This window comes from Lagopus leucura, unplaced genomic scaffold (genome assembly GCF_019238085.1).
Source record: "Lagopus leucura isolate 7727_CA_CO unplaced genomic scaffold, USGS_WTPT01 Super-Scaffold_100001, whole genome shotgun sequence".
In the NCBI taxonomy this organism is placed as follows: domain Eukaryota; kingdom Metazoa; phylum Chordata; class Aves; order Galliformes; family Phasianidae; genus Lagopus; species Lagopus leucura.
The window spans coordinates 71,556,232-71,583,630 of NW_024962262.1; the positions used below are offsets into that span (position 1 = coordinate 71,556,232).

The 27,399-nt window shown below is 43.1% G+C and overlaps 1 protein-coding gene and 1 long non-coding RNA gene across 7 annotated transcripts; one reads left to right on the plus strand and one right to left on the minus strand.

The window, feature by feature from the left end:
• The first annotated feature begins 76 nt into the window (after window positions 1–76).
• On the plus strand, window positions 77–16,812 carry LOC122177824. 3 transcript variants are annotated; one of them, XR_006178169.1, is made up of 6 exons: window positions 77–197; window positions 5,061–5,116; window positions 5,860–5,986; window positions 14,488–14,649; window positions 15,149–15,286; window positions 15,444–16,812. It is a non-coding gene; the product is annotated as an uncharacterized LOC122177824 (long non-coding RNA). The 3 variants fall into 3 exon arrangements; XR_006178167.1 differs by lacking the exon at window positions 5,860–5,986; XR_006178168.1 differs by lacking the exons at window positions 5,061–5,116; window positions 5,860–5,986.
• Window positions 13,044–26,556, minus strand: B3GALT5 (beta-1,3-galactosyltransferase 5). 4 transcript variants are annotated; one of them, XM_042867562.1, is made up of 4 exons: window positions 26,323–26,556; window positions 19,772–19,921; window positions 15,323–15,509; window positions 13,044–14,842 (listed from the first exon to the last, which is right to left on the minus strand). In XM_042867562.1, the coding sequence occupies exons 3-4, from the start codon at window positions 15,323–15,325 to the stop codon at window positions 13,892–13,894; spliced, it is 954 nt and encodes a 317-aa protein (XP_042723496.1). In that variant the 5' UTR covers window positions 15,326–15,509; window positions 19,772–19,921; window positions 26,323–26,556; the 3' UTR covers window positions 13,044–13,891. The 4 variants fall into 4 exon arrangements, with proteins under 4 accessions (XP_042723496.1, XP_042723497.1, XP_042723498.1 ...); XM_042867563.1 differs by having other exon boundaries at window positions 15,323–15,512; XM_042867564.1 differs by lacking the exon at window positions 19,772–19,921.
• Between the last annotated feature and the right edge of the window lie 843 nt (window positions 26,557–27,399).

Genomic DNA, 27,399 nt, shown 5'->3' on the forward strand with positions numbered 1-27,399 from the left:
GAGGGCTGCGTCTTCCCTCATGCCCGCCCCGATATGCATATTGTGGTGTTAATATTTAACCAGTCCTGCAGGAGGAAGCACGTAATGCTGATGACGGGCCGGAGGCAGTGAGTTACGTGCTGTCCTGACCTGAAAAGCTGGATTGGCAACGACACCTGATGTCCCAGCAGAGGGCTGCTGCCGTGCCATCTGTGCAGGTTGTAACAACATTTATTTATTGTATTCTGTAGCCATGAGATTGTGTGTTAGCATCGGAGCACACTCGTCTGTCGCAGCACTGCAGGCAACACAGTGGGGAGCAGACGCGGCCCAATAGGACTCCCATGGGCCTGGGAGAGCTGAGGTGCCCCACAGCAGCTGTGCTCTTGTTGATGTTCCCCAGAGCCAGGGGCAGAAAGGCCATCACAGCTCCTGAAGAACCAGTGTGAATCCAGGGGTTCTGGTCTGGGAGATGGGGCTGGTGGTACGGCAGATGACAGTGCCACGACATGGTGCCAAGAGGACTGGGCAAGAGGTTGGGCAAGGGACACTTATGAGACAGCCTGCAGCATTGCTAGGGTAGGGAATGATGGTCCCAGAAGCTGAGATGGGCACTTGGGCCATGAGGGGAATCCAGGCAATTGCTGAAGGAGGGTCAGGCCTGGTGCTACCCTCAGCACTGACAAAATGGGCCCCGTGCAAGTTTCATAGAACCACAGAATATCCTGAGTTGGAAGGCACCCATAAGGATCTCTGATTCTGAATTTTGTTTTTCTTTGCAGGATTAAATCACACTTTTTTCTGGCATATCCATTCTGAAATATTTTGTTTTCTTTGTGGGGTTATGTCAAACCTTTTTCTGAAACATGTATAGTCACTTATGGTCACCAAAGCTGCAGTGCAGTCTTATGAGAGATGCTCTTGCTATTACTACAGCTTTCTTTCCTCTGAGACCTTGACTGCATCCTCCAGGCCAGTAAGTTGAGCTGCTGTGACACATCAGGAAGTATTGCTAATGAGTCAATCTGCCAGAAAGCCTAAATCATAAAGAAGAGACATATGATTTTCCTGAACTATATATCCCACTAATCACAGTAACATTTCTAGTCAGTAAAAAATAATGCCAAACTGACAGAAGATTCAAATCAGCAAAGGGAAAGGAAACATTCTGTTTGGTGAGTTTTGATTGATTTCCAAAACTGCATTTCAGAAACTTTACTAAAAGTAATATCACCCTGACTAGTTAAAACAACAGCAAAACAATTAGACTTCCTATAATTTCCTAAGCAATTATATTTTTTCATTTTATTTCTTTGCTTTTCCATGTATCTCTTTTTTAAAAATCTGAAATGTCACACTCGTGTTCAGATGAGCATCTGAACACTTTCATCCCCACTTTCAAAACTGTACTCTTAGATAACTTCTATGAATATTTTGATTTCCATCCAAATAAAAATAGAGGAAGAAAAGAGAAAGCATCTAATAAGTGGATTCCATCCCAGGTCACCCAAGTGGAAAAAGCGGTTAAAATGGATTGACTGGTTTTTGGTTTGGATTAATATCTCACTCCAATTTATAGGAGAGAGATGAGGTTCTTTTAATATCTGTATACCCAGCGTGAGATTAAGAAACAACGGTTCAAATGTTGGTCCGACCAGTTTATTACAAATCTTAATCAGGGAGATGGGGAAGGGGAGGACGGACACTATTATGAATTAGGGTAATGGGGAAGGGAAGGAGGCCAATAGAAAAGATAGAAAAGAAGAAGCAAGGAGTCCTTATAGGAAGCAAGAGGGATATAGTCACCACCATGGATCCAGCGAGGTTCCTAGTTCCATCTTTGATCTTCAGTAGTGGTGGGTCGTCGGGCATTGTTGTTCTATTGACAACAACAACGACCATGGCGATGATGGCCCCTTTTCAATGCTTTCAAAGTGGTCGAGTTAGCTCTCCTTTGAGTGGCAGCTTCTGGCTCTGGGATCTCAGCAGAAACTCCTTTGTTCCCATCTTCCGGGCCTTGCCAGCAGATAAGAGGGAGCAGGGGTGCCCATCTGCGTCCTGTTTCTCACAGAACACGATGGTATCGTTCCCCAATTTTCCCACACCTAGCTGGAGCGGTTTAGTCACAGGCCAGATCTTCCACCAGTGAACACTCCTGAGCACTCTCTTCCAGTCTTCTACAGAGCAAGCAGCTCTGGAGGAAGGGGCTTCCAAATGTTCCCAAAGCGATATCGATTGTCACATGGTTAGCACCCATCACTTGCCTCCTCAACAAATCACTCAGAGTCTTATCACAAGAAATACCTCAGAAAGCAAGCTTTGAGCCAAAAAACAAAGAAGGATTCTCACAATTAATAAAGATAATTCTTGGTAAAAAGCTTCAGAAAGAATAATAGCTGCATTTAGAACTTGTACAAAACCACTATTTGGCACTACAGAGAAGAGATAGGCTTTGTCATCTTTGTAATTGCTCTTTGGGTAGATTTAAGCTGCTAATAGATCACCCATTAGCCTCTTCTGTACCAGACTAAAGCCCGCTCTCTTAGCATCTCCTCACAAGTGCTGTACTCTAGAGCCTTGGCCACTTGATCTCCTGCCCCTGGACCCTGTGTAGGTTCTCCACAACCTACTTGAACTGAGGGGCACAAAACCACACAGAGGTTTCCAGATGTGCATAGTAGAGGAGCATAACAGTTTATTTGAACGTGCTGGAAACTCATCTCTAAACATGATCTAGTACATGGTTTGCCATATTTGCAATGAGAGGGTATTGTTGGCTTGTATTCACCCTGGTATTCAGTTCCCTTAGGTCTCCAGCAAGTTTCCTACCCACTGTCACTTAGGTGATATAACTGCAGCCTATACCTCTAACCTATATAGGGTTGTTGCAGATTTTGGTGCTTCATCACTTTGGATTTCAAGATGTTTTTGTCTTGTCTCAATCCTCAAGCTTATTAAGGTCCCTCAGATGGCATGTTGCTACATCTGTGCTGCAACTTCTGCCGCAACATTTAATCACAGGCTGATCAGCTGTCTCATTACCACACTGCAATCTGTGATATTCTGTAGATTGGCCATATCCTTAAGCATGTACATATATAAAGATGCATACAACACCCATTATGATTTTCACAAACTAGTAAAAACATCGAAAGAGGTAGAAATTTGGCAAATAAGTGATTTCAAAAACCTAAGTGGTCCTGAGGTCTATAAACGGCAATAGATACTCGTCACTGCATTAGCTATATCCAACATAGGGTCCTTAGAATCCCCTTTCTAACACTGAAGTGCTCTGCAGGACTAAAGATGGTTTGACACTGATGTTTTTTTTGAGAGACAACAAGGCTGTGAACCTCAGAAAAGCACTACATCATCCCTAAGTCTTGGAAGGAATTTTCAAACATAGCATTTTTCCCATGTCCTTTTCTTAATTGGAGAGCTTCTAACTGATTTGGCCTCAAAAAACAGACCAAAAGGAGCAAATTGTGTTTTGCTGCACTCTGGCTCATTTTTCACAGGAGATGAACATTGATTCCCAGTTTATGAATGCTTTAAATGTTAGTACCTACCAGACGATGTGTCTGAGCACCTAAAATTGCGCAGTTACACTGGCGCCAAGCAGATGCTTGAGCATACATCTCCATTGAGGTCTATCATTCTCAAACCAGGCAGACTGTTGGAGGCAACACATATAAATCTGTATTCTTACACAGAATCTGAGTTGATCTGAACTTATATGAGCATCAGTGCCACTAGGACCCACACAGAGGAGGTGGCAGTCATTTTGGAAGAGATGGAGTACAGGGAGTGAAAGAAACAGCCTTTGAAGGTCTTGGAGCATTGCGAGGTTTCTCAAAACAGGGTCAGCTGCCACATGCTGGGTACAGTGCTGGTTTGGGAGGAGGTTTTTGCATCCAAAGGCCCAGCTGATGCTCCTCCTTGGTGAGGAGCTCACCTGGAAGGTCGGGATTCTGAGTCTGAAGTTCCTCAGGTTAAAGTGGTCTTAAAATTCACATTTCCCACCTTATGAGAAACTAACCTGACTACAACTGCCCAGAATAGACTAGGAGAACACTCAAGGCAAGCAGCATCCCAGGTTCACAGTTTCACTAGGTCACCTCTACCTATACAAGAGATAAGGCTCCTTATAAAGTATTCCGTTCAGCACATTACTGCTTTTGCTGTTTCCTCATGTAGCATGCTGGCCCCAATTGCAGGCATTTCTTCCCCGCCTCCTCAGTGCAAAGAATACTAGTTGAAGCCCACAGTAGTGGCCTAAAGCACCCACAATGTGCATGTCTCATTCTGGATTGGACACAAGTGGGAGTTGTCAGGGAAGCACCTGTCACCTCTACCCACACACTGCTGGCTTGGACTTATCAGCTGCAATCCTCTTGGGTGCATCTGCTACACAGTGACTGGATTCAAATGTCCTTTGTTTTCCCCAGGGCTGCTTAGGCAGCCAACACATGTATTAATATTTTATTATTTATTTCTCACTGACCTTGTTAGTTCTTTTTTCACTTTGATTTTTCTAATGAACCATAGAATCGTGATGCAGTCATTGGCATTGGTTAGGATGTGTGTGGGATAAGACATAACACAGCATGGTAAAAGGTACAAAACCCCAGCCACTGAGAACAGTGTGCATGTACAAGACTACCCATGCTCATGAATATTTGAAGGATCACGTCCTAAGTTTGCTAGCCTGTTGCAAATGGAAAATCATTTTGTGAATCATCAGCCTGTGTACCATGCAGATTCCTACCTCCCACTCTAGTTTCTCTAGACACTTCTTTCCAATTCTCCCTTTGAGTGGGAGGATTTTTGCCCATTTTCTTCCAACTCTTCCAAAGTCATTTTGTACACCATGTCATTTCTTTTGCAGCTACTCAAATGTGTAAGCTGCTGGAGCAATCCTCCAAAATTTTTTGTTCTCAGTTGCATTAGTCTGAAACATATGTCTACACAACCTGCTGTGCCAACCCACACTTTGAGCAAAATGGACTTTTAAAGTGTTGCTTACTGAAGGCTTCTGTCATTGTCACTGTGGCCATAAGCACTTTTTTTATTCCTCACAGGAGAATTGAACAAATTGCGATGATGGAAACTGAAAAGCATTTAGACACCTTCATTTGTGAGTACTTTTAACAAACAAGAATGCTGCAGAAGAAATCACCAGTCCATGCACTTCCAGGCTGTACTTTAGCTTACTTAGTTGAGTCAAAGAAAGTATGATCAGAAGCATTGAAATAAGGAAGAAGCACTTAGAGATACAACACCAAAGCTAATTTGAGATCAGTGCTAGAAACGAGAATAAAATTCTTCATTTTCCCATGAAAATTGGCTTGAAAAGTGTTTTGAACATTAGAAAGATTCTTAGAAATAGCTGCACATCAAAAAACAAATGTTCTTTCCTCAAATGGAGAATAGTTTAAGAGCTGAAACCTTTAGAAAAGGCTGAGGTAGGAGACAAGCTGACCTACAGACTGAATTAGCTGCCTCTTACCTACATGAGTATGTGACCCTTCTCTTTAGTAGCATATCAGGCCAAGGAGATGCTAAGCTTGGCTGTTTTAAATCTGCCTCATTTTTGTTTCTTTCTCTACACTCTTACTCCTTTTCTCTACTGTTTTTCAAAATACTTGATTGTCTGAAAGGCATACTTCTCATTCACAACAGTTTTACATTAGTGTTAGCTATAGTGACCAAATTGAGGCTTTGATTCACTATTTTCCTTAATTGGAACCCAAATGCACTAGAGGAAAATCTCCAGAAGCAACAGGACCACATCATTTCCTCTATGTATTACTTATATGACTGTTGTTCTCCAGCACTTTCCTGCCAGGTCTCCTGAACTACTCCTTGCTTCCACTTCAGCAGGTGCATTCCTTCTCTCCAGTATTGAAATCTGTGATGAGTTGCAGTTGGTAAAATGAAAATGTCTTAAATTCAGGAAATGTTGAAACAGTTGAAAACACTCAGCATGGAATCCAGGCAACAATAAGTAAGTAAGCTATTCACAGAATGAAAGAAGATGCAGCTTTGGTGCTGATAAGAGGAGTGTAAATCTGAGAAGGAAATTTTTAGTGCACTCTAATAGATCAGTTCTCCTAGCAACATTTACTTCAGCTTTAGAAGTGCCTCGTCTCTGATCCAAATTGTTAGCTTAATTGCCCTGATTATCATTCAGCCTGTTCTAAGGAACTTTGTAATGCATGATAGCATGCCAAGAAAATGTAAGCATCATTTTGTACACTTACAATACTCACTGTTACATTTTTCATTATTGCTTTTCATTATTGCTTAGGGTCATGATTTCAGAATGCCTCCCTATGGAAAATCAGAGTCTTCAAGGAGATTAGGTAAAGTGCAGCTCTATCCAGAGCTGCCTTAGCCCTGGTGCTCTTGATACCTATCAATCAGTGACATGAAGCTTGAATGGTGCACAAACCTCTTCTGCAATACCCATGAACAAGTGCTTAGCCCAAGGCTACAAATCCCACAAGACATCCCACAATTAATGCCAGAAAAACTGCCAGGGGAGTATGAAGTTATACCCTTTCTCTTTCATTTCTGATGATTTTACAAGGTTGCCAGTTATAAGAAATGTTAACACTTACACTTCTGAAAATAGAATATTAATGAATATTCCCTAAGTGACCTACAGGCGTGATCCAAACTGACACTGTAATGATGAGAGAGTAGATTATCACCATAAAAGTCAGCACTGCACTGGAAGAGCTGTGTCTTGTTTGCATTTTCATGAAATACAGCCTTATGACTGACATCAAACTGCTCCCTTTAGGCAATCGGTTAAGATCACAAAGCAAAAAGGACGGACATTTTATTTTCTTTGAAATCATGTCTTTTATGTGCTGTACTTGTGATACAACATCTGACTGAAAGCTGTTCTTTTGCAGTAAGAGAACATAAATCCCTGGCAGAGATAGTTCCACACATTCAGCTTCTCTTTGTTTGTGTTCACTGCTATCTTTAGGATTTCTCTTACCTACAGTAAAATTTATTATGACATCAAACACCAATTCATATGCAAAATAAGATCCCCCAGAAGGTCAAGAAACCTGTGAGTGCTGAAAATCTTCAAGAATATTGAGAAGATTTACGTATTTTTAGGCTGAAATTTCCAATCTCTCTTCTCCCATACCCCATACACAATTTTCTTCAGCAAAGCTGAAGAAGGCAATACCACTCTGTTACAGTGGTCCCTGGCAGCAAACATCCTCCCCCTCAAGCTGTACCTTGTCGTGGTTTCATGGTTTTTCATCTGTATTCCACATCAGTGTTCCATTCCATGGCATAACTGCAAAGCATGCAGGCCTTGGCCTAAGAATAAGGGGACAAGACCTTCAAAATCACAGAATCATTTGAGTTGGAAGGGACCCTTAAATGCCATCTGGGCCAACTCCCCCGCAATGAACAGGGACACCTAGAGGCACATCAGGCTCAGAGCCCATCCAGCCTTGAGTGTCTCCAGGGATGGGGCTTCCATCACCTCTCTGGGCAGCCTGTGCCAGTATTTCACTATTGAGGGACCAGGAGAGCACAGCCTTTGGTGCCTTCACACATCCTCACCCCAGCACTAAGCTCTCCCCACCAGCACCAACTCCTTAGCTATCTCCTCGCCCCAGCAGGAGCAAGCTGCACTGCTCACATACACAGCAGCTCACTCCTACTCTTGCCTCCAGGCTCTGTTCGCTCTGTAATTCCCTCATTGCACCTCTGTTAACAGAAGCACATGTAAAGCCTTCAGGTCCCTTTACGCACCAGAGTCAAACATTTACTTACAATCACTGTTGCAGCAATAATGATTAAATTAAACATGAAGGGAATGTAGCTGCCTGGAAGATCTACAAGCTGGAGGTGTAAATCACACCACATAACTAATTTATGACATTCTGCGCCTACAGCTGTACACCGACATTTTGTAAGTGTAATGGTGGCTCTGATTCCTAAGTGCTTTTGGCAACAGAAGAATAGGAAGCTGATTACACGTGTCTCTCACCCTGCACCCAGAGCCATATATTAAACAAGGTCAGGATGGATCAGCAGCCAGATGCAAGAGATATCAGAAAATGGTTCAGTTGCAGAGATCCAGAGATGGGACTTGGATTTTTTTCCACATTAATGGACTCTTGAGTTTGTGAAACATGAGGCAAAAAGATCTCTCAACCAAAGAAACTGTCTAATTATATTTTCCAGAGAAAATATACTTGAACAAACTTTTTCTAAAGGATAGCCTTGCACTCCTATCTTATCAGACTTGGAAAAAAATATGTTTTCTCAGCCAGAATCTGTGCAAAATACAGGCCTGTTTTCTGGGGCTGGATGTCCTATGCCTTGCATATACATGTCTTTGTTATGGTTTTAATAATCGTGCACTTGACACTCTTGTCATTTTGAAAACAAAAATCCATTTTCAAATCATTGCTGGCTTATAAGGCTTTGTTTGCAGATGCCTTTGACTTAGAGGTGCACCCTGTGCAGATCGTTAATGACAAGACAGTTGTGTGGCACGACTGCATGCTTAATTCTTGGGAAAGTACTCCCATTCTCAGTCACTTTGTCATTCATAGGAGTTTTGTGCTTGCCTTAGGAAGAAGAACCAACAACTCCTACTTTAGGAAGTACAAAATAAGTATTTTAGGGGAGAAAATCCTTTGTGACTGAAAAAAGAACAAGCCTCCTAACTTAATTACATACCAAAATGATAATACATTCACAAAAAAAAAGTTAACACACAGATTTCTGGTAACAAAATAGTTTACTAAAATACCATACATTGGTTAGATCAACATTCTTAGGTTCTATGCAAATAATGCAAACATTATCACATGGTATTTTATTAACATTACCCAGTATCCTGGACACATCCAAGAAGGATAACGTCCTTGCCAGATCCATGATAGACAGTTAGCCCTTGTATCCCACTCAGCTTTTACTAAGGCAAATGTTTGATTGCAAAAGTCTTTCTCAAATTCTCAAAAAAAAGAAAGGGCAAATGCCTCCTCAGTAGTGCTGAATCAGGTATGTTTCATGGACACATTGGAAAATCCTAACCTAAGTTGAGATCAGGTTAACTGATGCTTAGAATTGCAAAAAATGTACTTATTTTTCTGTGTTCCAAAACTCATCTCGTGTTGGAAATATACTGTATGTATGCTGAAACACACTTAACCTCTCTAAGACATTAACAGCTCCGTTGATTCCTGCAGTCCTTGTTACTCAGTGAGAAGTGCTGGAGTAACTTTTCAGAGTAACTTTCTAAATCTATTCATAAAAAAGTTAATTTAATGATCTTTCTTCCCAAGAAACAAAAATTCTAGATTTGTGCAGATAAACTGCTAACAATTTATCTCAGTTCTTGTATTAATCTATAAAAACCTAAAAAGAGATAAGTAGATGTACACTGCAGTATTTTGTTTGCTGTCTTAGTTATATTTCCAATCTTTCTCTGGTGGCCTTTCATAGAAAAATACACATAATTTGGCAAAAGACTACTAAAGAGTTTTGATTGTATTAAAAGCCATGATCCATGGCCTAAGCAGCAAAAGCTAGTTTCATTTAGCTGATACATATAAACTGACAAGCTCAGTGGCTGCATTTGAATAAACAGATAAATTTGCCTTATGTGCAACCAGTTAGTTTTCTTAAATCATCTTTTACAGCAGAATCATACTATACAATTAATTATTTATTTATTACATTCTTATTCGAAGTAACATACTGAATGGGAAGGATTATGAAATCAATTTCTAATTTATGTGAGCTAACAGAAAATCATATGTTGAGAAAATTAATGTGCAGCAACCTGAAGTGTCCACTTTGGAAACTAATTTGCAATGAGAATGGGAACAAGCTACCTAAATCCATCACATTTCATTCTATACTGATTTTCTCCTTATTGCAGACTTAGTAGTGGCAAGGGAAATGTTTCAGTTAGGCCATTAAATGTGTAACAACATATATTTGGAGGGGACAAAATATTACAAATGCAGTAATTTGTAGGCATCCTGCAGAGGTTTCATAGAAATTTCAAATATGCTCCCTGGAAACAACATCCAGAAAGGAGTGTTTTGTTTAAACACACCTGAGGACCTAACAACAAATGGTACAGTAACAATGAACTTAGCCCTGAAAATATAGGGATAGCTTCTGCAAATGCGATTAACACAGAGTAGCATCATCTTCCCTAATTAGTTAGCAACATTCCTGAACTAAAATAAAACCTGTAGACAAGAAAGCTAGCATAGCCTGCCGTCATAGGTAACATCTCTGCAATGATACAAGGCCACAATCTGTTCAAGTAAGATGTAAGATTTTAGTAAGATTTTAATGCTGCTCAACATCAGACATCCCACAAAGCGGTCTCCTAATGGGAGACTTTATCCTTTGGCCACAAGCTCAGCCTGACAGAAGACCAGCAGCAGCACCATCCCAGGAGCCATATGCCTCTTGAATCACAACACCAAGTGGAAGATAATAAGCAAACTCATCTGCCTAGCCAAAGGCTCTCTGGGATAGTTTGGTTGGACTGGTCCTGACAGCTGGTGCCAGGCACAGAGGTGGAAGTGAAGCACATGCTGCAGTGAACAGAAGGGATGAGAGATGCACAAGGGGCTCTAGGAGTATTTCTCTTGAGTACCAGAAGAGGCCAGGGTAAACATTAAGCTGCACTGTCTACTCTACAAGCCTGGGAACTGAGAGAGACATGAAAGCATTCATTTGTACTTAATACTTTTCCTTAAATTTGCCTTAGAATAACAGAATCATTAAGGTTGGGAAAGACCTCTAAGATCATCTAGTCCAACTATCTATCACTAGTATTGCCCACTAAACCATGTCCCTCAGTGCCACATCTTTACATTTCTTGAACACCTCCAGGGACAGTGACTTCGCTACCTCCCTGGGCAGCTTGTTCCAATGCCTCACCATTCCTTCTCTTTTTTCCTAATAACCAATCTGCACCTCCCCTGGCACAAGTTGAGGCCATTCACTGACCTCTAGGGATGGGACATCCACAGCTTCTCTGGACAGCCTGTTCCAGTGCCTCATCACACTCTTAGCAAGTAATTTCTTCCTTAAACCTATTATAAATCTCCCCTCTTTCGCATTAAAACTGTTATACCTTGTCCTATCACTACACTCCCTGATAAAGTGTCTATCCTCAGCTGCAGACCCTGTAGGCCCCCTTTAGGTACTGGAACACCACTATAAGGTTTCTCTGGAGCCTCCTCTTCTCCAGGTTGAACAAGCCCAGCTCCATCAACCTTACTTCAGAGAGGAACATCCTTGTGTCTCTGCCCTGGACCACCCAGCACAGCTCCATGTCCTTCTTATGCTGGGAGCCTCAGAACTGAATGCAGTAATTCCAGTAGTACAATAGCAAGCTTGCACCTTGGGTACAATAATGACAAACAATGAACAGCAAAGAAAAATGACATTTCTACAATTTACATGGAAATAATAATGACTTAAATGCTGCTGTTAGGCTTGTTCAGTCTAAGCCTTTGCACCTACTGAAGGCTGGAACAAAAGCAAGTGTGCTATAACAGGGTTTTAAGTCCAAGAGTAGATACACCTCCAAGCTGGAGGTGCTTTTGGTTCAACCTGGATGTATGTGCTAGGGGAAGGCAAACATCTCCTTTGCTACCTACCCAACCACCTGGTTAGCCATGTCCCTGCTGATACCATACATGTAGCTATTTTCTGAATGAGCAACTTAAAATAGAGCAGGTTATTCTTCTAAAAAAAAAAAAAAAAATTTTTTTTCATTATCAGCTGCCAAAAAACAGCGCATGACTTTCATTTACTTTATGTCAGAAAAAAATGCACTCTCAACATCTATCAGGATGGGGCTTGTTCCTGCTGAAAATATTCATCCTGCTCTTCAGGCACAGGGAAGTGAAAAAGGACACTTACACAACTGTCACTAAGATAAATAAAAAGAACAGAAATAAGAAAAATAAACAAAACCAAACTAACAGAATGTTGTATCACAATAATCCTAATTCAGAAATTCTATTAGGAAATATGTCATGGAAACCCTGAAAGACCAAAACATCTAATCACTCCTTGCTGTTTTTGTTGCTGGATCTTTCCATATGACTTCCTCAGAAAGTCTCAGGAAGGCTGACAGTACTTGCTTTTTCACCCATCCTAATTACCCATTAGTCCCCTAACTTTACTTGAGCCAGTGTCTCACCTCTCTTTCTGAGCATTAGTTTTCCCTAATATTCAACCTGAACACCCCCCATGCAACTTGAGGCCATTCTCTCTCATCCTATCATAGTTACTAACTAGGAAAAGAGGCTAACCTCTCCACAGCCTCCTTCCAGGTTGTCGTAGGGAGTGATAAAGTGTCCCCTGAGCCTTCTCTTCTCAATACTGAATAATCTCAGTTCCCTCAGTTGCTCCTCATAAGACTTGTATTCCAACTTCACATTTTTACTACTTCTTTGATAGCAAAACTGATCTTTGTGTGCAATTCAATGAAATAGGAGTACTGCATAAGGCATGATTTTATGAACTCCTTATTCCCTTCCCAGAACCCAAATGTATTTTCCACCATATCTGCTGTAAGGGTTCAACTCCTTATTTATGAAACCTTAAAATATCCTAAAGATGTTCTGAGTTTTTCTTGCTAATCATGCATGGCTGTTTATCTCCCTACAGTAAGGGATATTCTGTGATGTACAGGTGACAGAGCGTTGGCACAGGTTGCCCAGAGAGGCTGTGGAGTCTCCTTCTTGGAGAGCTTCAGAAGCTGCCTAGCACCTGTATAATCAATGAATATTTGGATGTTATAACTATGAAATAAACAAAGAGAGCTTAGCAAAGCAGATTAGCAGATTATGATAACAAAAGGAGAATAAATAGAAAGCTTACCCCTATCCTAGGCTCACTTACAAAACTTCAGCAGAGCAGATCTCCAGAAGAGATCCTTCCCCACTGGTAACCAGCTCTTGAATGGGTCTAGGAGAGGTGCAGCCAGGCTTCACCCCTTCCGGCAGCACAGGTGAAGGCAATTCACCTGTGCTCCTCCAGCTGACTCAGTGCTCGTCTCAGGTGATCAATCAGAGGTTCAGGCCGTGACTCAGTAGTTCCCATACAGCACCCAACCCTGAAAGTCCCTGCTGAAGCTAGGGTTGGGCCAGATGACCTCTAGAGTTCACTGCCAGCCTCAGTCTGTGGTTGATTCTGTGATATAGATCCAGCTCTATCACACAATCATTTCCATTGGCAGGCACGCATAAGGAAATAACGCAGTAGTCTTACACATTAATAAAGTGACTTCCTATACCTAAAGTTGTCCCAAAAGTTCTTCATGGGCAAATTCTTCCACTTCAGAAAGAAAATCTGTGTAGGCTGAATGGGATATCTCTGCCACTACACAGTTCTGCAAGTGCATGGCTACAGTACCCTATGCCAGGAGGGGAACATCTTGACAGCTACAAGCAACTTTTCTTAAATGCCTGTCCAGATGGAAACACATGCAGTAATCTCTTAAGAGAGATCAGAAAGAGGGTGCAATTATTTTCTCTAAATGAAAGTACCTTGTTTTTTGTTTGTTTTTGCACCGCAGAAATACTCCCTGTCCAGTAGCAGCATGATTTTGAGAGCTAGTCCATGGAGAAGGCACCTTTGTGGCCCCCCTGTCTTCCAGAAAAAGGAAAAAAAAAAAAAAAAAAAGAAATTGCTTATGTAAAGAAGGGATGGAAAGAGGTAGAAAGGAATGGGAGAGAAAGATGTTACAATGCTCTGAGGCAGAAATGGGGACTAAAACCGTAAGAAATGTCTTCGACGTAATGGATCTAGAATTAATTGTGAGTTTTGCTGGGGCCCTGTAAATTCAAAGCATTTCAGTTTGTTAATTCAATCAGGGAAGGTGCTAGAGCACTCTCGCATGTTCTTCTGTCACTAAATGATTCCAGTAGCTCTGCTGCTCGGATAAGCTTACTTCATGGCAAGTCACGATTTTCTTAAAACGAGAAACAGAGAACGGAATCTTTTCTGGAAAAAATGTCTGTTCTGAATGAAGCTCCTCAGGCTGAATTTTTAATTTGTCAAGGCACAGTCCTACGAACACATCCTCCAGTTTGATGAATGAAATGCTCTCTGAAACATGATAGATCTGACTAGCAACATCGGTGGATAAAACATAGCCAGTCCCTGAACAAAATGGTGGGTAGGTGTTACCCGAGTATTCTTCTATCCTCACATTCCACTTGCTCTTTTTTTTCCTTATGGGTTTCTCATGCAGTTTCACAAAGCCTGTGTAAAGCCCTGTTTTCCTCTTTTTCTTTAGAAGCAGCTCAGTGAGGTAAAAAACATTGACAAACACATCTGTGTCAGTTTTCATCACAAAGCTGGACTGGTTACAAAACTGGTGAACCCATTCAATTCCCATCATGGTCTTTAAAGTCAAATTGTAGTATGTGTCCATAAAATCCTTTTGAATAATGTCTTTGTATTTTTGGCTTTCAGCACTGATGTCAGCCTGCTGCCTAAGATTCACAGGGGTTCCCAAGAGGAAATATGTCACTAGATGCTTGCCAGCCACCGTTCTCTCCTTCCCCCAGGTTTGCCGGATGACCATCCTGGCATCGATGTCTTGACATGAGGATGCCACAAGTAGTACAAGGAAAGGTGGGTCCTTACGGCAGTCTATATCTGGGAGCTGCAAGAAGTTTTCTTCAATTTTCCGAAATGTTTGTAGTGTACAATTTTGTTTTTTGCCATAGAATACAGACAGTCCGGTCAAATTCATGTAAAAATAATATAAGCTGCCACAGCTGAGCCCCACAAGGCAAACAAGCACCTTGATTTTTCTGAAATCCATCTGAAATAAACAAGAAAGAATGGTATATTTTAAAAAATCTTGTTCCTTTCAGTGCTGCATACAAAATTCACTGCGTAGGGTTTTAAAGCTAGGTCATCCCTTTTGAAAGCTACCTGTCTCAGGGCATTTGCCCAAACACATTTTTCTGAGGATAGTTCCTACAAGACATGCTGCTGGCAGCCAAATTCTCACTTGTTCTTCCTTGAGCCTGCCCCCAAGACAGTATATCCTCAATTACTAACACAAGAGGGCTCACTGATACCAGGTCACCCTGGCTGATGCTTCACACTTCCTTATTACTTTCAGCATAGAATCATGGGATCACCAAGATTGGAGAAGACCTCCAAGATCATCCACTCCAACCACCCACCTACCATCAACATTTCCCCACTAAGCATGTTACCTAGCATGCCTTTGACCCATCAGCAGTGACACGCATGCCAGGTGAGAGAAAATAACAGTAATACAAGTTTTAAATACCATATTTCTCCATTTATTTGAAAAATGTCTGGGTCCTGAAGACAGCAAGCCTTGGCCAATTAACAGGCATAACCAACCAGGTTCCTCCAGTCTTCATCTATCGTGCTGGTCTCTTGCACAGATCCAGAAGTCGCTCCTGATCTTGCTGCTGGAGGGGCTATGAGCGGTATGTTTGACATTGGGCCAGCTGCTTGGAAAAAGAAGACAAAGCAGTGGGTCAGGTTACTGGGACATTTCTCTTTTTGCAGACTGTAAGTGACTCACTAAGGCATATTGACATGAAAAGGGAGTGGTCTGCACTTCTCTGTCTTTTAGAGGAAGGAGACCCGAAGAATAACAGCTCATTCATCTTTGTAACATATCAATGTGCTGCATACATGGTTGCAAGCCTAGTACAAATTGTAAGAGAGAGAAAAATAATGAAAGTAAAGCCAAACAGATCACAGTGCCAAAAAGAATTACATGCCTCCATAAATGAACTGAGAAAATTCCAATGGTTGAGTAACTAAGTACATGACCAAATGGCTCACCAGCTCCTCTTTCAGAGAACTAGAGTGAGAGAATTTTTACTGGGAGGAAAGCATTCCATTCCTCTTCTCCCACTTTATAACAGCAAATTTTATAATTTTATTTGGTTTCCCATAAAACAAAAAAACAAAAAAACAAAAATAAAAAAAAAAAGAAAACAAATGGAGCTGGGAAGCCTCAGAGTTGTAGATTTCATGAAAATCTGATCTCTGTCTTCTGACCAGGAATGTTCTGCCTGGACTCCCCAAGCCACACCAGTGCTTTCCTCTCAAATGCAGACAGAGGCCTCCAACTTCTTTCCTTTTTACTCAATGAATAGGTTATGTGTTAAAGACTTAAATGCATTTTAACATTCAGACAGTAAGTTCAACTCTACTTATCAATAGGAATGATCCCAGTAATTTTGATAAGTACCCACAAAAACAAGATGAGTAGAATTGGAGTCCTAATTTGCTGAAATTCCTTCCACAGTGAAATGTATGTTTTTTTAAAGATTCAATAAGCATTTTTGAAAATACCTACCAAATTCATGTTTCTTCTGATATTTGCATTTAAATTATCTTTACATTGAATACTTCTCAGATCTGTATTTTTTCAACTATGCATAGCATACAGTAGTCTTACGATCATCTCAGTAACTGTTTTAAATAAATATACATGTAAGTTTGCATGAGAGTTTAGCTATAATAAAAAAACATGCACATATAAACACATTTCTACATATGATGTTCTAAGAACAAGGAAACAACCCATCTTGTTCAAAATGGGTTAGCTCCTGTTACCAGCTTTCATGATGCTGCTCAAGGATCTGCCATTGCTCCGTAGCAAGACTCCCAGCATATGTACATCCAGAAGCCCTTCACACAAGCCATTCCCTTAATGGACGCCCATTGAAATTTCTTCAGAAATACTCCAACCCCTCTGCTAAAGCAGGTTCCCGACAGCAAGTCACTCAGGAAAGCATCCAGATGCGTCCTGAACACTTCCAGAGAAGGAGAATCCCCAACTTCTCTGAGCATGTTCTTCCAGTGCTCTGTCACCCTCACAGTAAAGAAGTTCTTCCTCGTGTATGTATGGAACTTCCTGTGTTGCAGTTTTTCCCACTGTCCCTGTCCTGCACATCACCGAATTCATAGAATGGCTTAGGTTGGAAGGAACCTCAAAGCTCACCCAGCCCCAAGCCCTGCTATGAGCAGGGCTGTCCCCCACCAGCTCAGGCTGACCAGGGCCCCATCCAACCTAGGGTGGATGGGATGCTCTTCCTCCTGTATTTACTAGGAAAATTGCTATTCTATAAAGAAGGGTTGGCGAACAACTGCTTCTGTCATGTTTAACTAGCAAAACATGTCCATGACTGCATTTTGCAGAACCATCACCATCCAGTCTAAAGCATCTTGTTCTACAGCACAGGTTAGGTGTGACAAGGGCTACAGTTTCTAAATTATCTGATTTTCCCTGTATTTTTTCTCCTTGGTCTGCATCTAACAAATAGTACAGCCTATGATTCAAGATTTCCAGCTTCTACAGACTTATCTTCATGGAAGAGTCCTGGAGATGTTACAGTCTACAGAAGGTGGTCTAGAAAACAGTGTAGACTTAATAGTAATCAACCTCTTTTCTCTTGATTATTTTGAAGAGCACCCACTATTATAGCATCAAAACCTCTTAAGTTTTATAGAAAATCCTTTGGCAGAACACTTGCCCTGGTTTTGTCTGAGTTAATATTCTTCCCCTAGTAGGGGCTGGCTAGGTATCTGTCAGCAGGTGGTGAGCAACTGCATTATACATCACTTTATTTTGTTTGCTTTCATATTTTTTATTATTACTATTTTCCCATCCTTCTTTGTCCTATTAAACTGTCTTTATCTCAACCCATGATTTCTACCTGACTCATGGATAGTGACAGATGCCCTCTGGGGGTGGTAACAGCAATGGAAGCAAAAGAACTGGCAGCACAGAGGCAAACCCATCTAGGCCACTGCAGTGTGGAAAGACATTGCTGTCTGGGTAGAGAATGTAGTTGTAAAAGTAAATCCCATGGATGCCCATGTACCACAAAGCTGAGCCACTGAGGAAAATCAAGACAACCAGCAGGTGGATTGAGCCACTAGGATTGAAGGTAAATCTGGACTGGCAACATAATAATTTCCAGTTCAGTGGGCCCATGAAACCTCAGGCCATCAAGAAAGGCCATCAACATATAGATGGGCTCAGGACTGAGGGATGGACTTGACTGTGGACACTATTGCACAGGTTATCCAACAATGTAAAATATGTGCTGTGATTAATCAAGCCAAGAAGATAAAGTCTCTTTGGCACAGAGGACGGCAGCTGAAATATAAATATGGGGCAACCTAGCAGGTGGGTTACACCACACTCCCACAAATTCACCATGGCAAACACAATGTGCTTGCAATGGTGAAAGCCACCAAACAGTTGGAAACAGATCCCATGCCCCATGCCACTGCCCGAATACTATCCTGGGCCTTGAAAAGCAAGGCCTGTGGTGGCACGGCACCCCAGAAAGAACTCAGTCAAACAATGAGACTCATTTCCAAAACAACCTCATAAAAACCTGGGTAAGACTACACTAAGAGCAATGGGTGCTGGGACATTCAAGCACTGGGTTACACATTTACCAAAAAACTATCTGGTTAGATAACACTTAAGAATCTGTCAGTAGAGCTGACCCTGCCCAATTAAAATATCTACATACTGCAGAAGAGAAAAAATCCCAGTGGTACATGTGGAAGACGTGCTGGGCAAGACAGTCTGGATTATTCCTGCCTCAGGCAAAGGCAAGCCCATTTGTGAGATTGCTTTTTCTCAAGGACATAGGTGTATTTGATGAGTAATGCAAAAGGATGGTGAAGTCCAGTGTGTACCTCAAAGAAATTTGATGATGGGTGAAAACAGCCAATAATTTGAATTATATAATGCCAACTGCTATACAGTACTGTATATCATCACTTCTTGGGTTGTTATATGCCTCATCAACAAGAATCACCCAAATTAATGAAAAAAACAATTTTTATGTAACCAATCAAAGAACTGTGGTAATGGGAACCAGAACTGGCTTCAGCATGCAACAATCCAACATCACACACCACATCTCCTGCCCAGAAGGACCATGGTAATGGAGGGAGCCCAAAGTTATAGACTAAATAAACTGTATGGACATTTTAGAGAGATAGCCCATAGACTAAGGGAATGATAATGGGAAAGTGTGGGATCTGATCATGACATAGATGGCATGGATACTGAAATGGTCTTGGCTGGGAGAGTTAATTTTCTTCCTAGTAGCAGTATGATGCTGTGTTTTGGATTTAGGATGAGAACAAAGGTGATAACCCACCACTGTTGTAGTTGTTGCTGAGCAGCGCCTACACAGAGCCAAGGGCATTTCAGCTCCTCACGCTGCCCTACCAACAAGGAGCTGAAGGTGCCCAAGGAGCTGGAATGGGACAGAACAAGGACAACTGACCTAAACTGACAGAAGGGATGTCATGCTGAACAATAAAAGTGGGGGTTAGGTGTGGGGAGGAGGTACTGCCTGGGGACTGGCTGGGTATCTGTCAGTAGGTAGCGAGCAATTGCACTGTGCATCACTCATCTTTAATATTCTTTTATCATCATCATCATCATCATCATTATTATTTTCCTTCTCAGTCCTATTAAACTGTCATTATCTCAACTACAAATTTTATGTTTTTGCTGATTCTCTCCTCTATCCTACTGTGAGTGGAGTGAGCGAATGGCTGTGTGGTGCTGAGCTGCCCGCCGGGTTAAATCACAACACAGGTCTGAGTTTTCTCTTTGATTTGAGTCAGAAATTGCAGTTTATAATTATCTCAAAGCTTTTTCTATTTCCCGTCACTTCAACTGCCAAGTATTTTATGTAGGGCACTGCAGAAAAATTACCTGTTTCATATCCTAGAGAGTGGTTTGTTTAACGTGCCCAGCAGAGTGTGTTAAGGCTCTGTGTAGATCCAACGGAGTTTGTACTAAAGCCTGAGACCAGAGCAATGGGAGTCACAGCAGCCTGCAGTTGTGCTGTCTCTTGACACATGCCTAAAATGAACAAGGAAGAAAAGAAGAAGACAACTGTACTGGAACTGCTGGGTCACAGTCTGAACCTGATTGACCATCTGAGGCAAGCACTGAGTCAACTGCAGGAGCACAGGTGAAGGCAATTCAACTGTGTGACCGGAAGGGGAGGAGCCTGGCTCTACCTCTCCTAGATCCCATTTAGGGGCTGACAGCCACTAAGGAAGGATCTCTCTCTCTAGAGATTCCTTCTTGGGGAGTTGTTTGCAAGCCTACAACACTGGTGAGTACTTTCCACTTATCTTTGATTATCTTCTCCAACGTGATAATCTTACTAAGCCTAATTGCTCTGTATACTTACTGATCATCAAATACTTTACAACATCTGTATACTTATTGATCTTACAATAATATAGGTCTGAATCACATTAGACAAACCACAGTCCTCATAGGCTGAAGGATCAGCCCTTTGTTGGAGCACCAGGAGCCACTTCTTGTCAGAGTGATCTAGAAAGCAGCAAAAGGAAAACTTTGAGCTTGCCAGAACTCACCAAGATAACCTCCTTAAATTTCATTCCTTTCAGCAAACAAGGAGAATGAGAGAATTTATTTGCCATCTTTGCTGTGCCAGGAGGCCTCCCAAGCACCATGACAGTTTGCCATGGTGGGCAAATTTGCTAGAGACTCTGCTTACAACACTGACCTTTGTTAAACTTCTTCATGTTGCACTGTGAATGGGTCACGTTAACTCATCTGACTGAGCCTAGTTATTCCATCAAAGTTAATAACACCTCCTTCAGATCTGTTAATGAGTATAATTATTTAAACAGCACCAAGAGATCAAGGTTACACAGCATATGGATCAGGAAAAGCAATATGGCCTGCAGCAGAGAAGGTAAGTAGGTCTAGAGTCCCCACGAGAAAAAGATTCAAAACAAAAATTTAAAGAAATAAAGTTTGCTTAATTTTTCTGGGTCGAAGTTACAGTCACACTGCTGAGTTTGGTGAATGATGAAGTGTTAGATTCTCATTCATGTCGCACATGTTGAACAGTGAAGGACCCAAAGCACAACGTGCCCAAAGCACATCTGGCTATCAGCAGGAGTTGCCACTTTGTACAAGAGAGAGGCGAGCAGTTGCTATCACCACTTGCACACCCAAAAGCACGGGTGTGATTTAAACATGCAAAGAGGAGTAGGAGCCTCAGGCACCGCAAAGCTAAAGACAGCAGAGCTATTTCAAACTGCCTTTCTTAAGAGCCAAAAGTAGTATGTGCCCTGGCGTAACCACTACTAATACTTGTTAATTTTTTATTTCCCCTGGAACAAAGCCTTTAAACTGCATTCACAGAAGCTTGGCAGGACACAGGAGAGGGACTGAATATACTTAGATAATTTAACATATCAGAAAATAATGCTCCTAAACACAAGCATTTTAGGAGAGCAGGGATCACCTTCAATCTATCAAAGGTGAAAACTGGGAAAACAGAGGGCTCAGCAGTAGCTGGGCCAACGCTGCTAGGGAAGGAAAAATTGTCCCCTTGCTGGGCAGCCAGGTTTCTTTCTTTGATCATTGTCATCTAGCCCAACTGACTTCTGTTCAAAATGAAACATCATCCTCGGACACCTGGCCATACCATGCTCCCTTGAAGTGCTGGCTGAGTCCTGCCTCTTTGCTTGGTGCCCACATACACAGGGCCACCCATGATAGGTGAGTCAGGCCACGATGCCATCTCAACCACAGGAACTCAGTGTGGATAGCAGCCAAGGTGGTGGGGCTAAATGTCATCTTCACAGCGCTTTAGAACGTCTCTTTTCAACTCAGAGAATACCATGCACAGCAGCATGTATTAACAACGTCCTCATCCAAAGTGAATGTCAAGACTGGAAGGCAAGGAGGATGGGAAACTGAATAAAGAACAGGCAGGAAGTGTTGTCTTCTGGTTTTTCTGTTGGATCATAAGAAGGCTTTTCCTCCCTGATACCTCTCACCAATGTCAGGATTCTCTCCTTTTGTCAGTTGATTAGCAAGTCTAAGCAAGATATTGTTCTACTGCTTCATACGTGCCAGTTTCTGTCAAGGAAGTACTGACTTGCTAGGCACTTTATTTAATACTGGGGATGTTGGTTAGTTGAATGGGTGCGTTTCTCTATTTGTTTTCACGTGCAGCAGTATTTTACTCCCATTATTCCGGGATTGTCACCAGGACAAGATACAGGCCACGTGAACAAGACTTGTGGACTCTGTCCCACCCCTCCAAGGAATGCTTTTCGCTATTGTTTTAAAATGGAAAAACATTTAAAGAAAATATTGGCTTTTCCATGCGGGGCAGATGGCACTGCAGGTTAAACAGCCTGAGGGACAAGGAAGCAGATAGCTGTGCGCTTTGTGTTTCAAAAGCACATCAACCTCAGGGCTGCTCCCCAGCAGACCCTGGGCCTCCATTTTGGGTCATACATGGGGAGAGGGGTCTGAGAGGGGAAGATGTTAACGTTTAAGATAAACCTCAGGACCTCCAGAAAGACAAAAGCAATTTATGAACAAGGAAATGGCACCAGGCAGTGATTAGTGAATTCACTAGCAGCCACAGAAAAGACCCGCTGCACAACCAGGAGGAGAGCCCAGGCCTCCTGAGCTGCTGCGGTGAGGTTTCAGCTGGGCATCCTTCCTGAAAAAGGACCCAGGGTGGGAAGCTGCTGCCAAGGCCCTCAGAGAGTCACCAACGTCCCCAACCTTGCCCATCCAAAACATCCCCCTGTTCTGTAAATTATCAGCTACACTACACTATGGCTGACTCTAAGCTGAGTGGTTAAGTTGATAGGACACAAGGACCCAGACAATTTTGAAAAGAGGGCCCACGTGAACCTAATGAAGTTCAACAAGTTCGAGTGCAAGACACCACATTTGGACTGAGGCAACCCCAGATACGTGTACAGACTGAGAGAAGAACTTGAGAGCAGCCCTGTAGAGAAGGGCTCAAGGCTTCTGGGGGTGAAAAGCTGGATGTGTGCTTTTGCAGCTCAGAAGGCCAACTGTACCCTGGGCTGCATCACAGGAGGGGTGGGCAGTAGGGAGAGGGAAGGGATTGTCTCCCTCTGCCCTGCCCTTGTGAGGCTCAACCCGGAGTACTGCATCCAGGCCTGGGGCCATCAGCACAAGGAGCGGAGATGTTGGAGTGGGCCCACAGGAAGACAAGAGCATGTTCAGAGGGCTGGAGCACCTTTCCTGTGTAAAAAGGTCAAGTGGTCTGGGCTTGTTTATCTTGCAGAAGGCTCCTGGGGGACCTCGTTGTGTCCCTCCAGTACTTAAAAAGAGCGTATAGACAGGAAGACCAACTTTTTACACAGTCTGATAATGATGGCATAAGGGGAAATGTTTTTAAACTAGAAGAGAAGATAGATAAATGTTAGGGGGAAATTCTTTACACAGAGAGTGGTGAGGTGCTGGAACCAGCTGTCCAGAGAGGATAGCGCTGGTTTTATTTATTTCTTTGGATTTTAATAATAAACACCTTTTTTTTTTTTTTTTTCTTTAAAACTGAACAGAAGAAACTAGTCCAGCTTTGAAGAATTTAATAGTTCTTGACAAAAAAATAGATTTGAAAGTTATGTTAAATTCTAGATTAATGCTCATACTGAGGAAATCCTAGACATATAGAATCTGCATTCAGATATGTGCATACAACTGTATCTTTAAGCAGCACAATCAACACAGCCTCAACACTCTTATTACAGTTGTAATATGCAGTAATAAGCAGAGAACATTTTCTTGTAAAAATCAAAGAAAATCCATGACCAAAGTTCAATAATGGAGGAATATCTCTGAAAAATTACACTAGCTTGCTCTAGATCTCCTATGGTTGTGCTGCAGCACAGGCAGTTTTATAATAGACATCTGCAGTCCTTTATCTCTTCCTATCTTTCAAAGAACAGTTCACACCACTTCCTTCTCTGAATGATGGTTTTAGTACCACATAAGGCAACATAACGGAGCTTAATTATCCCTTTCTCTCCTCTAACCCCAGCTTTTATTGCTGAGCATGACAACCCATGGCACAAGACATCCCTTTGGCCAGTCAGGGTCAGCTATCCAGGTTCTGTCCCCTCCAGCTCCTGGTACGCCCTCAGCTCCTCCCTGGCAAGTAATGTGAGGAGCTGAAATATCCTTGGCTTTGCATAGGCACTGCACAGCAACAACTACAACAGTGATCGGTGTATGATCATAACTATTTTCATCAAAAATCCCAAACATGGCATCATATGAGCCTCTAGGAAGAAAATTAACCCAATCTGTCACCTGAGGCCAGTGCTTTTCCCCCTTCAGGAGGATATTGGGACAGCCTTACTAATTGCGCAGTCCTAGCAAGCACCTAGCCAAGGTCCTGCCTCATGACAGGGGCAGATGGTGGCTCCTTCGTTGTGCTGCCTCCTTGCCCTCACACAACCTTCACTCATCTTAGCAGTCCTTTTTCCCAACTATCAGTCTAAAAACCTTTGCTTTCTGTCTCTGTGCTCCCTTCACCTCCATTATACCAAATGCTGCTTTCTGGAATTCTCTTCAATACCAGTGGACTCTCTTCCTACAATCCCCCAATCTTCAGTTTACCTCTGATGCTAATGAGCGTTTTTAATTTTATTTTTTTCCCAACACCTCATGAATTGGTGAGCATAATGCAATTACTGTTTTATTTGCTGATCATACCAAAGGTAGGGGGCTGTCCACTATTGGATGCACCCATTGTGCGGCCTCCCCCAGTACAATCCAATGTCATTCAGGGTCCTGAACAGTAAAACCAAACTCAGAGCCACCCTCTTACCCTCACAGCAAAATAAAGCAACGAGGACAATTCTTCCTTCTTCCTTCTGCTCTTACTGCTATGGCTCCAAAAGCCCGGTTTACTTATCTGCAGGAGCACTGTGATTCAAAAATTGTGCAGATGAGTTTGTGCCACCCCCAAAGAAATTACTTAGAGTCATAGAATCACAGAACATCCTGAGTTGGAAGGCACCCATAAGGGCCACTGAGTCCTTCTCCTGGCTCCACATAGCTCCACCCAAAATCAAATTCTGTGTCTCAGAGGGTTGTTCAGATGCTTTTTTCACTTTTCTTGCACCCTTATTTATAAGCAGTCCTACAGCTGGGTTTTTCATCACAATGAAAAAGCAAAATAAAACTGAAAATGATATTTGAGGCAGGACAAAGCTTGCTCTTCTCCCTCAGAAGCAATCTCAAGATACAGGGAGAAGGAAGGAAAAGAGCAATGTGGAGAAGAGGTAATTATGCAGACTGTAAAAAAATGTCCAAACCAAGAAAAATTACCAACAAAGGCATTCCAGTGTCATTGAAATTTTTTACAGAGTGCTTCGCCGCCCAGCCACTGCCACTGTGGGATGAGGACTTGTCAGGACATTGCACTTGAGATGTGGGTTTCTTTCTCCTATTTTTACTAGAAGCAGCACTTGCACAGAGTAGGTGAGCCTAGTGCTTGTGCCTTTCTCTGCCCATTCCTTTCATGCTCCCTCTTGGCACCATTGTCAGTTTAGTGTTTGGAGCTTCATTTTTCCCTTATCAACATAACATTTGCATTTACATGTCTACCAAAACGGCAAGCCAGTATTTTGGAAGTTAACAATTTAGGGCAACATATAGTTCCCCCCGACAGTTCCCACCACCCTATAGCTCTCACCACACTACGGCTCCTGCCCAAGGCATAAGCAGCTCAGGAGCAGCAGCTCATGCCCTCTCCTTGCTCTAGCCGCCTCCAAAAACCAACCCAGGGGTTCAGCACCCAGCTCCCCCTTTTGGCTGGTGGGATGAAAGCACAGAGCAGTGGGACTAAACCCTGCCGCGAGGTGTTCATGGCAGGAAATCCTCCGTAAATAAATATTTGGCTTTCAACTGCTGACTGTACGTATTTGCGGCATCAAGCCCAGTGGCTGCTTCCTTTAATTATTTGTCTCTACCTCGTGGATCCCCTTATTTTTAAGAATTTTCTCCCAGCTCTCAACAAAAGCATGGGACAGCCAAACCTTGCTCCCCGTCCTCCCAAACTCAACTCAAGCTCTGCAGCTGGGGGCAGGTTCATGGGCAGCCAGAACGTGCTAAAATGTACTAAACCACAGCCTAAATGGCCCGGTATGTGAGATCTCTTACAGCTGTCCCACCAGCCCACATACCCCTTGTGCCAGGGCGCACCTCCTGCTCGTTTTACTGCAGGATGGATGCTTCAATCTCGAGCCTTCAGATGAACTCGCCGTCAGCTGGGGACATCACAGGTAGCTCGTTTTGCACTTTGACTCGACGCTTCAAAGCCATCAGGTCCGTGCCCACCGCCCTTTTTTCTGTTGTTCTCCCAACCAAAAGCCCACCAGGTTCGGCGATCCCCATCTTCAGTGCACAAACGAGATCCCCGGACATGGCCGTACCTGCACCGGGTGAGCCGCGCTCCTTCCCTCACACGCTCGTGGCACATCCTCGGGCTCGTAGGGCCGTGCTGCGGTGAATGCGGGGGACGGCGCTGCCTGCGGTGTCCCGGCCCTTCCCCGAGCAGTTCCACTATCCCATCGTACGTGGCCGCCTCCAGCACCGCGTGGGCTGCGGGCGAGCCCGGGGACGGCACTGATGCGGCTGCGGTAACTCGAGCTCTCTGCCTGTCTCATTCCCTCCCTCTTCTCCTCCTCCTCCTCCTCCCTCTCCCTCCCTTCCTCTCTCTGTCCGTCCCTCCTATCCGTAACAGCCTCTTGTTGACACTGCAGTGGGAGCCGGCGGGGAAAGGAAAGTTAGGAACTGTCCTAGCAGAGGGCTTTACGTTGCTTCTGAGGAGGAGACGACATTCCTTCAGCCCTGTTAACGGAGCTGCTCATCCTGCAGAGCGGAGCCGAACCTTTGCGGTGCTGGGAAGTTAGGCTCTGCGCACTCGGTTAAAGGCGATGCTGCTTGGAGAACGCTCCGCGCTGTGAGTTTCCCTCTACGAGGAGGAACAACCTCTGTGCAAGGAGCAAGGGGCACACCGCATCTGTCCCAGCTCCCCTTCCCCATCACTGTCCTCTGCGCTCCATCTCACCCCACTCCTCGTGCCCCTGGTGAGTGGGAGAGATGGGGACTGCCAGCTCTGTATGGGCACACACCCCCAGGCGGTGGTAGTCCATAACTGGAAGTTTCACATGACAGCAGTAATTGATGCAAATGTAAATAGTTTTCACTCCTAAGGGCTGCAATCTCTTAGGAACATGTACTTCCAGAAGGGTGTTATAGATAAAGCACCCCAGTTAATAGCTATGCTCCTGTTAACAGCTCAGGGAGTTTGGACTTCCAGCACAAATACCCCCTTTGATTTGTCGTTGTCATTTATGAAGCAGGTTGCCTCAGTGAAGCACAAAAAACAAGGGAGAAATCAATCGCAGTATGCTGCTGGCAGATCTCCTCCTCCCCCTCCACTCCAATGGTACAGATACAGAAACATAACAAGAGGAGATGCACAAAAAGCTCTCTGCTTCTTCTTC